At 36.9% G+C, this 19,279-nt stretch overlaps 1 protein-coding gene across 1 annotated transcript in view; it reads left to right on the top strand.

Moving 5' to 3' along the window:
• Positions 1-4,426: 4,426 nt before the first annotated feature.
• Positions 4,427-19,279, top strand: part of LOC115209442 (transient receptor potential cation channel subfamily A member 1-like) — a 77,252-nt gene continuing 62,399 nt past the window's right edge. The window contains exons 1-3 of the mRNA XM_036500951.1: positions 4,427-4,790; positions 13,459-13,615; positions 16,455-16,630. Of these exons, the coding sequence (XP_036356844.1) occupies positions 4,620-4,790; positions 13,459-13,615; positions 16,455-16,630 (504 nt within the window). The 5' untranslated portion in view covers positions 4,427-4,619. The remainder of the gene's footprint in view (positions 4,791-13,458; positions 13,616-16,454; positions 16,631-19,279) is intronic.

Genomic DNA, 19,279 nt, shown 5'->3' with positions numbered 1-19,279 from the left:
ATAAACATTTTTTGTTTTCCCATTCGGGAGTCAGTACAGTTTTTTTTTTTTTTTCTGTCTAACCTCTTCCTTTCTCCCTCTTTCTTTCTGTTGATTGTTTTCAGCCATTACCATCACCAGTACCACCACCATCACCATCATTCAGACTTCTGACGCCTCCACCATCAATACCTTTGACTACACTGCCTTCCCCTCCACCACCATCAGCACTGTCTTTCACATATTTTACTGTCACCGTCATCCCTGACCATCTTGGCTACCACCACCACTGTCATCACCATCACTTCCGCCTCTATCACAACTACAGCTCATACTATTACTATCACCCCATTACCATCACATCCATCAATCTATACTGCCCTCACCGTCTCTGGGCCTACTGTTATTCTCACCTCAGCATGAGGAATAGTAGAAGTGGAAAATTGACCTAAAGAAGAATAATTTTATAGCTTTGTTGGAGGCATACTGATGTGCAGTGCCCTCTGCCATCTGACATTAATAAAAGTTCTTTTTAAACCATTCTGCCGTAATTTCAATTGTAATCCAACCATTTTTATCTGATCAGTATGTTAGGAAGTAAATTTCAACAGCTTTCAAGACTCTGAGGCATTTACTTTTTTCTATTACTAACAATTTACATCTGTGCCTGCCTGCTGCATTTGAGCACCCCAAGATGGTAAATCTGTCCTTAGGTAGTTTGAATCCTGTGGATGCGTCTTCATCTATTGTTAATGCTTTTTAAGGTATGCACCACCAGTTTAATGCCATTCATCTGCATAATATACATCATCATCATCATCATCATCATCGTTTAACGTCCGCTTTCCATGCTAGCATGGGTTGGACGGTTCAACTGGAGTCTGGGAAGCCCAAAGGCTGCACCATGCCAGTCAGATCTGGTAGTGTTTCTACAGCTGGATGCCCTTCCTAACGCCAACCACTCCGTGAGTGTAGTGGGTGCTTTTTAAGTGCCACCGACACAGGTGCCAGACGAGGCTGGTGAACGGCCATGCTCGGATGGTGCTTTTTACGTGCCACCGGCACGGAGGCCAGGCGAGGCTGGCAACGGCCATGATCGGATGGTGTTTGTTACGTGCCACCAGCACGGAGGCCAGTCGATGCGGTGCTGGCTGGAAAATTCAACCACATACTTGGTACCTCCTTCATAGTTCACAGATTGCTTTACTCCATACTTTATTTGAAAGAAAATTCCATGATGCATCTAGAATTTTTGAAGCCTCCCTGCACTATAATCACATTCATTTCTAATTCAAGTTCTTTATGGAACAATCAAACCTGCTCCATTATCAAGCTGCCTGACAATTCCACTTCATTGTCTAAACCATTCCATCTTCACTCAATCATGCTCAGTATTTTTCCAAATGGTCATTTGGTTCTTGGAATCACTACCTGTATAAAATTTCTATACCTTTTCTCTCTACTTTGGTATATCATTAATATTTGGTAAACCAATACCACATATTTCACAAGCTTCCACACTAAAACATCATGATCCAGTTTTTTAAAATGTTTCCTAGAATCGGTATGGACTGGGGATTACATGTGACACTATCAGTAACACTCTCTTAGAAGTCAAAGTTTGGTTTAAATTTAAGCCAAATAAGTTAAGAATCTCACAAAATTGAAGTATTACCACTTACTGCTGCAATATGAACCAAGAAAGAAAGCTCAGCTTCACTCAACACCATCTGCAGGTTGCCCAGTAAACAAGTTTGGTAGCTGTGTTTCAAATTCTTACTCATAATTTTATCCAAACTAAAGGAGACACTAGACCATCAAAAGCCATAAATTCTGTGTTACACCTGTATCAATTTCCTCAGACATACAACAAAGTCAAGAAATCAAATCAATTCCATCATATTATTGCTATGTATTTTTATCCCTTTAGCACTGAGATTGCTCTATCAAATATAACACTCATATACTCTTACTCTTTTACTTGTTTCAGTCATTTGACTGTGGCCATGCTGGAGCACCACCTTTAGTTGACCAAATCGACCCCAGGACTTATTCTTTGTAAGCCTAGTACTTATTCTATCGGTGTCTTTTTGCCAAACTGCTAAGTTACGGGGATGTAAACACACCAGCATCGGTTGTCAAGCGATGTTAGGGGAACAAACACAGACACACAAACATATACACACACACATACATATATATATATATATATATATATGATGGGCTTCTTTCAGTTTCTGTCTACGAAATCCACTCACAAGGCTTTGGTCGGCCCGAGGCTATAGAAGGAGACACTTGCCCAAGTTGCCATGCAGTGGGACTGAACCCAGAGCCATGTGGTTTGTTAGCAAGCTACTTACCACACAGCCAATTAATCGTGCGTTATTTCATAACTTTGAGATTTTGATGATGTGATTGTTTATTTTTACAATGACATTTTAGGATTAGGTGTGAGATTTTAGATCTGAACATAAAATAGGTTGAATACTTGTGTCTGATATGGCTGGTTTAAATGCTAAGGGACAACATAATCCCTGCTAGGAATTGGACATTAAGTGTTAAAAAGATGGAAGTAAATATTGTTAGACACAAATGCTTTATTATTTCCACCAACTCACTGTCCTGCAGCATGGAAAAAGTATTAAAATATTCATGTTGCTAGCATGAAATTGGAAGTTAACGAAGGAAAGGATAGCAGAAACAGTAAAATGATGGATTAATTGCTTGCAGACTTAAATTATAACCCTTTAGGTTTTGAATTCAAATCCTACCAGAATCAACTTTGCTTTTCTTTATTTCAGAGTCCATAAATAGCATAAACTCAAATCAAATACTGAGTTTGACTTCAATCAATCATAAACCTTTTGTAAAATATGTTGCCTTGTGTCTTTGTAAGAAACCCTCAATATTATTATTACTTTATTACATTAATTTCTTTTAAGATGGTCTAATTGGCTGAGTCATTAGAGCATTGGATAGCTTGTGTTGTGGTATTTGTTCTGGTTCCCTGAGTTCAAATCCTGCCAATGTCAACCTTACCTTTCATCGTTTTGGAGTCTATAAATAAAGTACCAGTACAGTAGTAATCCTGTCATCTCTCACTTTACCTATCACAGCCTGGTTATTCCTTTAGATTAAGATTAGAAGGACTAAGATGATTGTAACATCTGGATGTAACAGATGGATTGTAGCTATAAATGTGTTTTATATTGTCTGGATATTATGGTCAATATGTTGATGAAGTTGGGATAGCTGCTTGTTGGTAAATTTGGAATCCATGGAAATAGATAACAGAAGAAATATCATAGTTAATATAACTTTTATTTACCATGAGAAAACAAATATGTTAATACATGAATTTAGTTCTATTGTCCCTCGTATATATATCTCTGTTCATTAAACAAAAGAGAGAGAGAAAATCTTAAACAGTGGTTCTCAATGGACATCCATATGATCTTTGGAGGTCCATACAAGATTTTGTTAAATTTTATGTGCAGTAAATTGGTTATACAATACACAAAATATTTTAACAATTTTTTAATATAACTTCTTATATTTAAGTATGAAAATAAAATAGGATTTTTTAAAATGTTGAATGGCTATAAGAGTCTACTGAAATATACCAGGAATCAAACGATTCCATAAGCAAAAAATGATTGAGAAGCGCTGGTTTAGAGAATTTACTTCTTTGAAAGTTACAGAGAGGTATGTTACTTTAGTGACATCTGCCAAGTAAAGAGAGAAACACATCTTAAATCTAACAACACTGAAGAAGGAAAACAGGCATGTTATCTGTGCCATGGGCCAAGCCAAAAAAGAAAGCCAGAATTCTGTTTACTGTTCTGTATTTATAGCCATTCTCTTGCTAAGTCATAGTGAAACAAAGGATATTTCATGGATTATCTAGGTTGAACTTGAACTGAACTTGACCCAAGAAAGTCAGACAGTTGGCAGCTGACTTTCATGAACCTCCAAGTGAACAAAGGAAAGAAGCTTGCAGAAACATTCAGGCTGAGGTTTCAATTCCTAGTTGAGAATCAAGGATTTAAGTGCTTCAGAATGCTTATTTCTGTTCATGACTACAGAAGTACCTAAATCTGTGAAAATAGGGTACATACTGCCAACTCATCCTCAAGTGCAAGTGATGGCTGTAGATCATTATTTCACATTATCTCATCATTTTCAATATTTATTTTATTTCATTTCAATTATGGATAAATATTAGTCAATATTGTATTTAACTTCCTTATCTAGTCTAGTAAATGTGCAACTGTTTGTTAACATGACAGAGATTCATTTATTGTTGAGCAACAGAGACAGTGACGAAATGTACTCTTTCACACATACACATTCACACAGACATTACAAATTCTTAATCTAATTTTTTCTTTAATTTCCTCATTAATCTCTTCAGCAAATAATCAACAATTTCCTTAACTACGTGTCATCACTGTTTATTTTGTGATGCTGAGGTGCAGTAGCTTTTATATCTAGGCTGGAAATGTCTTCAGATGTTTGCCAGTTGTTAGCTTTGACCATTTACACTTGGACACTGGATTGGTTTCAAACAACTCACTCTTTCTAGTTTCTCTTTCTGTTTCTGTCTTGTTCTCTTCTATCTTTCATTCAATGCCTTAATAATGGATCTAAATAATCTACCTCAAATTGTACCTTCTGTGAAAACTCTAACTTTCAATGCTATGAAATACAATGAACAATATACTGGTTTAGATGTCAAACAGCAAAACCAGGTGCTGGAAAGTGATCAGCAGTTTGATTGCCAGGTTGATAATATGACTAAGGCTCTTTTGGTAAGTTTGGCTAATTTTATGTTTGACTATAACTGAATATACATACACTTTACTCTTTTACTTGTTTCAGTCATTTGACTGTGGGCCATGCTGGAGCACCGCCTTTAGTCAAGCAAATCGACCCCAGGACTTATTCTTTGTAAGCCAAGTACTTATTCTATTGGTTTTATTGCCACTAAGTTACGGGGGACGTAAACACACCAGCATCAGTTGTTAAGCGATGTTGGGGGGACAAACACAGACACACAAACATTTACATGCACATATATATATATACATATATACGATGGGCTTCTTTCAGTTTCCATCTACCAAATCCACTTACAAGGCTTTGGTCAGTCTAGGGCTATAGTAGAAGACACTTGCCCAAGGTGCCATACAGTGGAAATGAACCCAGAACCATGTGGTTGGTAAGCAAGCTACTTACCACACAGCCACTCCTGCACCTACATAAATGTAGGTTGTATGTATGTATAAATGTGTGTGTGCGAGAGAGTGAGACCCCATGGCTTAGTGGCTACAGTATTCGGCTCACAATTGTATGGTCATGTGTTGGATTCCCAGTGGCACACTGTATCTTTAAGCAAGACACTTTATTTCATGTTGCTCCAGTCCACTAAGCTGAGAAAAATGAATTGTATCTGTAATTCAAAAGGCCGGCCTTGTCACATTCTGTGTCATGCTAATCTCTCTCAGAACTATGTTAAGGGTACGCATGTCTGTGGAGTGCTCAACCACTTGCACATTAATTTCATGAACAGGCTGTTCCATTGAGTGGATTGACCGGAACCCTCATCATCGTAACCAACAAAATGCCGGTTATGTATGTTTAAGTGTGTGTATATATTTTATACATATGTACATATTTAAGCATGTATGTTCATTTCACATCCTCTCCTTAGTTCCTCAAATCTCTCCCAATGCTGTCGTCAAATCCCTCTCAACAAACCAAATCTATCAGCTTTAAAATCAGTTCTAAACCTCAACAAATACTGTATGGCTTCAGCAGTGACAATTTCAGAAACACAAGTGATAAAGCCCCTGAAAATTGAGCCTGTAACCAAATTTCAATTTTAATGGTTTATGGCATAACTAGCAGTATCGCCCGGCGTTGCTCAGGTTTGTAAGGGAAATAACTATAAAGCATTTTTAGAGAGTTATAGCCAAAAAATAGCAAAAAAATGGAAAAAAATGATGGTAAATTTTTTTTTAGTTAAAAAAAGGTGGAGTTGCGTCCCCTAGACAGTTTGCGGTTTGTGTTTCTGATTTTCGACCCCATGTCGAATTTATTGATTTTTTCAGAACTGGGGGAACTTTTCAAAATTTTCGCTGCGTTAGTTTTGAATTATGACATTGGGCTATGTGTGTGTCAAGTTTCATCAGAATCGGTTGAAAGCCGTGGTCAGGGTGAGGGTACAAGCAAACAGACACACAGAAACACACACAGACAAACCGTTTATATAGAGAGAGATGTTGCTGGTAACCTCCTTGTAACCTAAACCAATAATTTAGGTTTTACACCTGCTTGTATTTACTTAATCTGCAAATATCCTTGGCAAAAAGATGTTATATGACAACGTACAATTCCTTATACCTCATAGTCTACAAGTTTGATCACTCGTTGATGGTTGGTTACCCTTGTTCAAGAAATTATGAACAATCAAATTATTCATTATAATAATGTATATGTTGAATAAATATGTTTGTGTGTGTGTGTGTTTTGTTGTGTCTAGGGAGAGTCATTATGCTAATATAATTAACACTCATTTTTTTAAATATTAGATTGTTTTGTTTTTGTTTGTGAAGGCACATGGCTTAGTGGTTAGGGTGTTTTACTTACGACCTAGTGATCATAAGTTCAGTTCCTAGACTGGGTGATGTGTTGTGTTCTTGAGAAAAACACTTCATTTTGTGTTGCTCTGTGATCACTTCAACACCCGACACAGGGTACACCCCATGCACCTGTGCAGACAGTGTTGATTTGATGGAAAAAGTGAGCTAATGTGCAGGACAAACATTAGATCACTATAAACAAATCATTTGTGTAGGTCATTCAGCAGAAGCTGAATGCTCACATGTCATCATCAACAAGAGAATCCATCATATTATATATATATATATATATATTCTCTTTTACTCTTTTACTTGTTTCAGTCATTTGACTGCGACCATGCTGGATCACCGCCTATATATATAATTATAATTAATAGTAGGGAATATAAAATTCCAAACTTACATGGAAAAATTCAATTTAGCAATACTAAATCAAATTTCACAATATATAATATATGTAAATAATTAAGAGACAAAACCGCTATTGATTCAATTAATAGTGAAAGATATTATCTATAATAAATCATATAGAAAGATTTTAAATGTATTATGATAAATATTATTCTAAAAATCTCTTAATTAAATAAACATTAAATTGACTATGATTTAAATATATAGTCACGAAACGCGTGTAATCAATTAATGTTTATTTAATTTAGTGATTTTTAGAATAATATTTATTATAATATATTTAAAATCTTTCTATATGATTTATTATAGATATCTTTTGCTATTAATTAAATTACTTAATAGAGGTTTTGTCTCTTAATTATTTACATATATATATACTCTTTTACTTGTTTCAGTCATTTGACTGCGGCCATGCTGGAGCACCGCCTTTAATCGAGCAACTCGACCCCGGGACTTATTCTTTTGTAAGCCAGTACTTATTCTATCGGTCTCTTTTGCCGAACCGCTAAGTTACGGGGACATAAACACACCAGCATCAGTTGTCAAGCAATGCTAGGGGAACAAACACAGATTCACAAACACACACACGCATATATATATATATATACATATATACATATATACGACGGGCTTCTTTCAGTTTCCGTCTACCAAATCCACTCACAAGGCTTTGGTCAGCCCGAGACTATAGTAGAAGACACTTGCCCAAGGTGCCACACAGTGGGACTGAACCTGGAACCATGTGGTTGGTAAACAAGCTACTTACCACACAGCCACTCCTGCACCTATAGCTACTTACCACACAGCCACTCCTGCGCCTATATATATATATATGATTAGGTAGGGTATATAATACCACTTGCTAAAATCAGAGCTGTTGCTCCAAAAACCACCATAAAAATTACGATAAAGAGACACACAAGCAATACAATAACATTTCAAAAATAGGCTTACCTTTGCTTTGAATACATAGATAAGAAATACGTATTTCAATAACAATTGATTTCACACTTTGCATGACAAACATGCTTTGCAATCTATGTGGTTATATATATGGTCCTATATATATATATATATATATATATATATATATAATATATATATATATATATATATATATATATATATATATGTGATGGACTCTCCCATTGAAGATGACATATGATTATTCAACTTTTCTTGAACAACCTGCACAAATGATACGTTTATAGTGATCAAATGTTCATGCCACACATTAGCTCACTTTCACTCAACAAATCAACATTGAACAGGTACCCTGTGTCAAAGAGATAGCAGAGCAACATGGGATGAAGTGTTTTGCTCAAGAACTCGATGCACTACCTGGTATAGGAATTGAAATCATGATCTAGTGATCATGAATGCAACACCAGTAGGCCATGTACCCTCACATATATACATACTTAAATACATACATAGATACTAATATATATATACATACATATATATATATACATACATATATACCGTAAATCCTAGAGTATAATCCGCATTTTTTCCCCAAAATTTAAAGATCAAAATCCCTAGTGCGTACTATATACGAGATTAAAAATGAAAAATATTTCCTAAGCAGTGTCCGAGTCTCTATTTGCTGTCCAGCAATGTTTATTCAGATGCATTTGTGATGTCAGGCGCGAAAATACCTTAAGCTAAGCCTGAAAGCAATGAAGTCATAAAAGGATCATCCATAACTTGCAGTAAGCAACATTTATTACAAGAAAAGTATTCAGAACACAGAATAACATGTAACAAAAACAATTTGCAAACATACTTACATTCCCATACGCATGTGCGGAAGTGTTTGTTCGACTAGGTGCTGCTGGCTTGATTACACACAACTCAAGTTAGAGAAGGGATGTGTATTATACACAAGGTTTAGGTTTTTCAGAAGTACAGCCCCCTAAAAATCCCCTGCGTATTATACTCAAGGGTGGACTATACTCGAGGATTTACGGTATATGTGTACATACACACACACACATATATAATATACATATATAAATACAAAGACCCTCTCAGGCAAGGAATGCACCCTCCAGCATAAACTAGTCATTAGTGACTTTTGACTTGAAACCAGAAGGATGCCAAGAAGCAGACCAACCCAGAAGAGAAGGATTTAGAAGCTAAAGAACCCTTCACATGGTCAGAGATTTAGGGACATCCTCATCAAGAAATTTGATGAGGGAGAGGAGGAGCTACAGTCCTTGGACATAGAAGGTAGCTGGGAATTCCTAAGGGATAGCTTACTGAATGCTACAGACCAAGTCTACGGATGGTGCAAAGTCCCTTCCAGTCCTAGAGTAACATGGTGGTGGAATAATATGGTAGACAAAGCCATCAGGGCAAAGAAACAGGCCTGGAAGGGTGGGGGTAGCAGGGAACCATACCAGATAGCCAAAAGAGAGGCTGGGCGACAGGTATACATAGCCAAGGGCGAAGCAGAAAAGAAGTTTGCCAATGTTCAGTGACGTGAGGACCAAAGAACTGAAGTATTTCGGATTGCAAGACAGTGTGTGAGAGAAAATTGTGATGTCACAGGAAAGAAATGTGTGCGCATGATGATGATGCACTTGCTTTTAATGATTTGGAAAAGAAAGAGGCTTGGAGAAGCTATTATGAAAGACTGCTGAACATGGAGTATGAATGGGAGCAGGAGAGCCTGCCAAATGTTGATCCAGTGGAGGGACCAGCTATCCGAATAGACAGCAGCCTGGTAGATAAAGCAATTAAGGGTATGAAGCCAGAAAAAGCCTCTGGCTCATCTGGAATCACTTCTGAGATGCTTAAAACATCTGGTGGTGTGGGCTATGGCCTAGCCACTTGTATTGTAAACCAGTTAGTTCATGGTGGAGTCATACCCAATGACTGGTGTAGCATCCCCATAGTCAACTGCTACAAAGGTTTAGATAGAAATAACTACAGGGGTAACAAACTGCTGGATCAGGGGATGAAGGTCATGGAGAGGGTCATAGCCCAACTAATTAGGGAGAGAGTCTGCTTAGATGAGATGCAGTCGAGTTTTGTGCCAGGTAGAAGCACCTCTGATGCTATATTCCTGGTATGGCAACTGCAAGAGAAATACCTAGTTAAAGATAAACGCTTATATTTGGCTTTTGTGGATTTAGAGAAAGCCTTTGACTGGCTCCCCTGATCCCTCATCTGGTGGGTGATGTGGAAACTGGGGATTGACAAATGGTTCATAAGGGCTGTACAGGCCCTATACAGAGATGCCATTAGTAAAGTTTGGGTTGGCAATAATTATAGTGAAGAATTCCAGGTAGAAGTAGGGGTCCACCAAGGATCAGCCTTCAGCTCCTTCTTATTCATCATAGTCCTCCCGGCAATAACATAGGAGTTCAAGACCGGTTGCCCCTGGGAGCTCCTCTATGCTAATGACTTGGCCCTCATAGCAGAATCACTACCAGAACTAGAGAAGAAATTTCAAGTGTGGAAGCAAGGTTTAAAATCGAAGGGCCTTAGAATCAATTTTGCAAAGACCAAAGTTCTAGTAAGTAGGAAGGAAAACACATCACACACCCCATCAGGGGTGCAGCAGATGCACAGTGGCAATAGACACCACAGATACTCAGAAAACAGATTCCATCACACTCCAAGGGGAGAAACTAGATGTAGTTGACATCTTCCACTACTTAGATAACCAAGTCAGTAGTGGGGATGGATGTGGCATGCAGGAGAGACATTTGCATTGGTATGGTCATGTACTACGGATGGATGAGGAGAGATGTGTGAAGAAGTGCCACTCCCAAACAGTTGAAGGAATCCGGGGCAGCGGTAGACCCAGGAAGACATAGGATGAGGTGGTCAAGCATGACCTTCGAACGTTGGGCCTCACAGAGGCAATGACGAAAGACCAAGACCTCTGGAGATATGCTGTGACTGTGAAGACCCAACAAATGGAGTGATTTCATGGCCTGCTGTGCTTACCATGGATTGTAGGGCGACCTGCTATGCTTGAGGAGATCTATTGAGTCAAGTACATCAACATCAAAGTAAAAACCAAATGGAAATTATAGTTGTGATACCTGTGCTGGTGACACGTAAAAAGCACCATCTGAACGTGACCGATGCCAGCGCCGCCTTGACTGGCGTCCGTGCCGGTGGCACTTAAAAAGCACCAACCAGTCGTGGATGTTGCCAGCTTCCTCTGGCCCCTGTGTCGGTGGCACGAGAAAAGCACCCACTACACTCATGGAGTGGTTGGCGTTAAGAAGAGCATCCAGCTGTAGAAACACTGCCGGATTAGACTGGTGCCTGGTGCAGCTTCCTGGCTTCCCAGACCTTGGTCGAACCGTCCAACCCATGCTAGCATGGAAAATGGACGTTAAACGTTGATGATGATGAGATATATATATACACGCACACACATATACATAATTAAATATATGTATATACATATATATATGATGAATGAATATCTATATACGTACATACATACATACATACATACATACATATATATATATATATATATATATATTATATATATATATATATATAATATATATATATATATATATAGTGATTTCAGACATGCACAGCTGAGCAATTTAGCTATAGAAAGACTGAATTTAAATAAATGCCTGGGAGGGATTAGGAAATATAATTTCTCTGAATGTGTCATCTGGTCTGTTATAAGTCAACAGTAATCAAGGACACAGTATAATATAAATAATTATTCTTTTACATCCTTTTCTGATCATATATTCAGTTTGAAATATTTATTTTACTAACGATTAAGCTGATGGTGGTTAACTGAGCCAACAAGAAATAAGAATGAATCGAATATTCACTGTAAGTGTTCAGAGTACTTTTGTTTTGTTTTTGTCATATCTGGACATAGGCATGGCTACATTGGTTAAGAAATTCACTTTGCAAGTATGTAATCCCAGGTTCTATTCCATTGCATGTCTCTGTAACCTCGGATAGACCAACACCTTGTGAGTGAAATTTGATTGACAGAAACTACAGGAGGCCTGCCATATATCATCAACATTTTCATCATTATTTTCCATCCATTTTCCATGCTGATATGAATAGAATAGTTCAACAGGATTCAGCACATTACAGGATCATTTCTTGCTGCAATGTCTCATTTTTGGCATGGCTTTTAGAGCTGTATGCTCTTCCTAACATCAACCACTTTACAGAGTATACTGGACCCCCACTTTTTTTTTTGTTTTTCCAACAAGTAAAGCATCAAGAAAAATAGGTGTTAAATTAGCAAATGAAAGAAGCACTGTGTAACTTTGTTGAAGAAACCATTTCTGTTTTTGAATAATGTTCTTTGTGTCAGCCAGTTTAACACGACCAAATGGATTTTGGAGACCTTCAGCAGAATCTATACTGTTGTCTTCTTCTTCTTCTTCCAATCAGAACTCACGCCATTAGCCACAAAGAATAATCTCTAATTCGAGCCTACTCTAAGCTACTAAGAATGCATGTGGCAACTTGAAGATCCACCCACCACATGCGATAGACTGGCAGCTGCAAGGGTGCAAAAGCTACGTTGTTATCCTCATTCAGTATACAGTGGCTTTTAACGGGTGGAGAGCTGAACCATCCTGGGGTACAGAGGATTTGCAATCTAGACTAGGGTCTGAAAGTTTACCACACCATAGTGGGCTACACCATGGTTCCTCTGCTTTGTGGCAGAAGTAGGAAGAAAGAGTGACAGAAAGTTGTGGTGAAAGAGTACAGCAGGGGTTCACCACCCCACCCCTCCAGAGCCTCATGGAGCTTTGGTGTTTTTGCTCAATAAACACTCGCAATGCCCAGTCTGGGAATCAAAACCGCGTTCTTACGACCACGAGTCCGCTGCCCTAACCACTGGGCCATTGCGCCTCCACTCTATACTGTTGTTAACCTTCAGAGCATGTTCAGTCTAAAAAACAATATCCTCCCTTCCTGACATCAGTCCTGAGAAAGCTCATGGGCACTTCCCTGTTTGACCTATCAAAGTTATATTAAAAATAGAACTTCTAAGATAGAATTTACACGAAAGTATCTTATGCTTTTTGTACAGCTTCAGGAATAGTAAATGTAAACGTGTGAAATGTTACACACGAAACTCAAATACCTGAGTAACTACTGTAGATGATAGCATAAAAGACACATGGGCATATTAGATGCACCCAATTTCAGCAGCACATATTCAAGAAAAAAAAACTTTAGTGCAATAAAACTTATTGGAGGCCCAACTTCACATATAGGCTACAAGGTGATTTTTGAGACATTTTTCAGAAAAAAGAGTGTCTTACATATCTTCAATTACAGTCCTAAGATGTATTTTTCTATCCACTTCAAAAACAAACCTTATCTATCAAGTCATTTCACATCCATATAAATTCAATAAAGTTTAAACACTTACTATTTCTGTTTAATACAGGCAGCCCAGAATGGTAATAGTCAAGAGTTTGATAGACTTTACCTGTGTCAGCCGAATATCTTAGATGCTCATGATTCAGTTGGCCAGACTACTCTCCACTTGGCTGCAGCACATTCTCATATCTCCATAATGGCATATATCCTTGGACTTGGTGGTGGTAAGTAACTAATATGACCAGTAAAATAGTTGCTACTTTATTGATGTTGATGACTTCTGCTGTCTACATGTGTGAGTTTGTGTTTGCAATCCCACTCTTTACTCTTTTACTTGTTTCAGCCATTTGACAGCGGCTATGCTGGAGCACCGCCTTTTGTTGAGCAAATCGACCCCAGGACTTATTCTTTGTAAGCCTAGTACTTATTCTATCAGTCTCTTTTGCCAAACTGCTAAGTTACGGGGACGTAAACACACAAGCATCAGTTGTCAAGCGATGTTGGGGGGGACAAACACAGACACACAAACATATACACACACATACACATATATATATACATATATACGACGGGCTTCTTTCAGTTTCCATCTGCCAAATCCACTCACAAGGCTTTGGTTGGCCCGAGGCTATAGTAAAAGACACTTGCCCAAGGTGCCACGCAATGGGACTGAACCCAGAACCATGTGGTTGGTAAGCAAGCTACTTACCACACAGCCACTCCTGCACCTGCATAATATTTTGGTCAAATGTCTTTACCATAGCCTTGGAAACTTATCAGATGGTTTGTACATGTAATACAAAGGTTCAATTGTGTCACATATTGTTGTCATACTGATTTGGTTTGAGAATTATGTTAAAGGTACACATGTCTGTGGAATACTACAACCACCTACTTGTTAATGTAAAGAGTTAGATGTTCCTTTGACAAAATAACAGAATGCTCATTGAAGCAATGGAGTATCGCTCATAATGCATGCAATCTGTTGGCTAACGCAGTGACACAGGGCCATCTTAGCATTATTGTTTCTCCTGGGTAACATCAATGTACTAACCCCTACAGTATTTATTGACAGCACAATGAGACTATTTTCCATTCTGGTATATTGAATACACTAAACTGATAGACTCAGTGCATTAATCTATAACAATTGGTTGTCTCACCTAGCATATGAGTTTGGAATGTTGGTTGAGTCATGTACTTTGATTGGTTGAGTATCACATGGGATTTGGATTGAAGACCCAATCATGTGGCACATAATAGATTCTCAAACAACTAATCTGTATGTGCTCCGGAACCTACCTTTTTTCACTAAATTGATGTAACAAATCATCTGTGACCAGAGGGGTAAGTGATTTTCATGAAGGTAAGTCGTGTGGTTTTCCTGCCATTATTCACCAGAGTAAAATTAATATAACAGAACACATCTAACCAACGATGACCCAAGCTGAATTATTCAAACAATGGTTAAACTCTACAACCACCAGAATTCGTGATGTTTCCTTTCTTGTTATTTTTAAAGTTCATTCCTTGTATTATTTCGACGAGTGAACACACAACATGTCTAGTATAATGGTATGCAAGATTCTGTAGTAAACCAAAGGAGACTTTAGACCACTCTGCTAAAACAACAAGGCTAATCATACAAAAATCCAAATTGAACCCTGGGTAACTGCAGTGCCTCAAGATGATATTGCAGTGGCATTGTTGGGGGCATACAAGGTGTGTAGACTGCACAGGGCGGCTATTTTGTACACGTGTTGAAACTATGATACATTTATAGAAGAGGGCAGCTGATTGGCTACGAAGCAGAATGACCAAAACCTACACTACATCACTGGACTAAGGTTCCCCAGAAATAAAGAAAAATCCTAGCAGAGATTTAGTGTACTATCTTTTAACTTGAACTTGTTTCAGTTGTGAGACTTTGGCCATGCTGGGGCACCATCTTGAAGAATTTTTAGCCAAATGACTTGACCTCAGTACTTATTTATTTATTTTTTTTAAAGCTTAGTATTTATTCTATTGGTTTCTTTTGCTGAACCACTAAGTTACAGGAACGTAAACTCACTAACACCAGTTGTCAAGCAACCAACACCAACACCAGATGGGGGACAAACACAAGCATTAATATACACACACACACAAACACACATGCACATACACTCACATACACACACACACACACATATATATATATATATATATCACCGTGATCTCCATGACTGACCAGGCTATCAGATGTTGCTACACATCGCTGGTCACAATGCACTTCGCATTGTTTTAGCCTTCAAATGATGCCACCCAGCTGGCTAAGCAAGCAGGCCAACAGAAGAAAGAGTGAGAGAAAGTTGTGGCGAAAGAGTACAGCAGAGATCGGCACCATCCCCTGCCAGAGCCTCGTGGAGCTTTAGGTGTTTTCGCTCAATAAACACTCACAACGCCCAGTCTGGAAATCGAAACCGCGATCCTACAACCATGAGTCCGCTACCCTAACCACTGGGCCATTGAGCCTCCACTATATATATATATATATATATATATGTATGACAGGCTTCTATCAGTTTCCATCTACACTGTCTATACACAAGGCTTTGATCAGCTTGAGGCTATAGTAGAATACACTTGCCCAAGTTTCCACACAGTGGGACTGAACCTGGAACCTGGAACCATGTATAAAAAAAAACCTTTACAAATCTCCTCTAATTACTGTTTGACTAACTTATCCTGTATCTAGAAATTATATCCAATATTGTTACTGGATTAATTACTAATGTGTGTGCTTGGTAATGAATAAATGTTTTTGAAAAAGAATTTATATTTCTATACTTGGGGGATGGTCATATTTTTGAGGTTTCACCAGTTAAACAAATGCACTATATATTTTATCTTCACTTTAGTTTTTATGTGTATTAGTTTAAGTTTATACGTCTGTCAAAGTTTATAAGTCTGTCAAATTTATATTTTATTTCATAGGTAAATTCATATTTGTTATTACTACAATCTTTATTATCATCAACACAACAACACTAATGATTGCAAGACTATCTTCTCTTTATACAGATATCAATAAACAAGAAAATAATGGCGATACAGCACTTCACATTGCAGTGAAGATGAGACAAAATCTCAGTGTTGACTTCTTGCTTTGTCACAGTGCTGATACAACAATCTTAAACAATTGTCATATGGCACCACTTCATATAGCTGCTGATATGAAAGCCATTAATATCTTGCAGGTAAGCTTTGCAATTTCAGTATCTAATTTTTGATAATCATTATTGTCTTAATGCCCATTTTTCCATGCTTACATGGGTTCAACATGAAGTAGATTTTCCTACAGCTGGATGCCTTTCCCGTTGCCAGCCCTCACCTGTTTCTAAGCTAGATAATATTTCCCCCCAATACCATATAAGTTTTCAAGAAATATTGGGAAAGAATGGTTCTGCTTGTCTGACAATGACATTCATTTACAATTTTCATCCAATGACAAGATAAGGAGACATCCACACATCTACATATATATAAATATATAAACTTATATACATACATATATATATATATATACATATATATATATTACATACATATATAAAAGGGATGACCTGTAAGTGGACATCCATTATGCTAGAAGAAGATCCGCTATGGCCTTACCACTAAGAAAGGAATGTTCTCAAGAAAAATTGAGCAAACGCCAGAATGTAAGCGAGCAAGATAAATGAAAAGATACAAAATATAGATTAATCGCAAACCATAGTTTCATTGTTAATGCTTAGATAATCAATTACGTAATTGTCTGCAGCTTGTCAGTGTGATCATCTTAGCAACTATAGTTTGCAAAACTATACATGAGGCACCATCATGAGATTGAACATGTATACAGTTCTACCAATTATAATTGGAGTCACTTTTCAAATTTTTGATTCATGAATTATTTGCTAGTGAAATAAATGTTTTCAAATTTGGGCACAAGGCCAGCAATTTTGGGGGAGGGATTGAGTCAACTACATTGACCCCAGTGTTTAACTGGTACTTATTTTATCAACCCAAAAGAATGAAAGGCAAAGCCAGCCCCAGTGGCATTTGAACTCAGAACATGAAGGCAGACGAAATGCTACTAGGCATTTTCTCAGGCATGCTAATGATTAAGCCAGCTTATCACCATATTTGCTAATGAAATAACATAAGAAGTTTAAATAAATAAGCAAAATTCAAATTACAAAATGTGTTTCAGAATTAATGTTATTCAATTCTTTTGGTACCAAGTCAATTGGAACCACCTCTGGTTTTGCGTTACAGATCTACTTGTTTTAAAAATACTTATATTTTAATTAAAATCTTACATCATAGTTTTATGTAAGCACTTTTGTCAAGTCATACTATAAGCATCAACTTAACAATGTATAAAAGATATCTTATTAAATCCTTTAAAATTCTTGATGTTTTATTTTTCTTCATAATTAACAAAAACATATAGACAGTGTAATTCAATAGATTTATGGTCACAGAGCAAAAAAAAAACTCCTAACTTTCTGAACCCCTTTCTCAGTTTTCCTTCAATTTTCTCTAAAGTTTAAATAGGTCACAGGGATACTGATGCCTTTTTCTCAAATCTTTGACAAAACCATCTCTGCAAAAGACATTAGTTAAATTCCCAAACAGATGAGAAAATTTTCTGAGACAGTTAGAGAAAGCAGCTTAACTTAAGTTGCAATGCAATATGTGAAATCACTAGGGGTGCACTGCAAGCATTGAAACATGGCAAGGTGAATGGTAAACTTCAAAGTTGTATTTTATCAAATACATCTTATGCTTTCAGTATTCTGACTATACTTATTAAAGTATACCAGAAAATGTGTAGTTGGATTCAACGTGCATTAAAACCATATATGGAAATTTGGTTGTGAAATGGTAAAAATATTTACTATATATTGTTATAAAGTAAAATTACTTAAAATAAAAGAACAATAAAAGACATTTTATTTAACAATTTTCTTATGTGATGTGAAATATCTTTTATCTTTATCTTTATCCATGCTAGGGTACCATTTTGAAGGATTCAGTCAAACTAAATGAACCCCAACACTTAATTTAAGTCTAGTATTTATTCTGTTGGTCTCTTTTCCTGGACTGCTAAGTTACAGGATGTAAACAAACCAACACTCATTGTCATGTAGTGTTGGGAGACAAACACAAATTCAAAGATATATACAGATGCATATATATATATATACACATACATACGTACATATATATATACACATATAAATATGTATATGTATATATATATATATATATATATATATAAAATCAATAATAAAAGGGTAAAATTTATCAATTAAATTAATTAATTAATTAATCAATCAATTAATTAATAATTTCACCAAGTAGATCAGTACGTTAAAATAACCTTTATAGGTAAAATTATACAAATATTTTATAATTATAAACATAATTATAATTAGGGTTTAGCTAATTGCTTCACCACATACCGAATTTAGAAATAGGAGTTAAAATTCCTTTTCTCGTCATGGAGATTCTTATAGTAGTAGAAAAGGAATTTTAACTCCTATTTCTAAATTCGGTATGTGGTGAAGCAATTAGCTGAACCTTAATTATAATTATTCTATTGTGTCTGGGGAGAGTCATTTTCTTTTTGTGCCTTATAATGTAACACACTCACCAGTAAAATTTCCACTTATTTCTTATTTTTATTTTCCTAAAATTTTCGTTGCGTCTTGCAACTTTTCAATAGTCTTGACTCTGTCCATTATTTACACTGCGTTCCCTTTTGTTTGTTTGTGCGCATGTGTGTGGATCAGTGTGTGTGTGTGTGTGCCTATACATAATGCATGTACGTATGTATGTGTGTGTTTGCGTGTGTATGT

This window comes from Octopus sinensis, linkage group LG3, assembly GCF_006345805.1.
Source record: "Octopus sinensis linkage group LG3, ASM634580v1, whole genome shotgun sequence".
Taxonomy (NCBI): Eukaryota; Metazoa; Mollusca; class Cephalopoda; order Octopoda; family Octopodidae; genus Octopus; species Octopus sinensis.
This window is presented reverse-complemented; position numbering and strand designations above follow the sequence as displayed.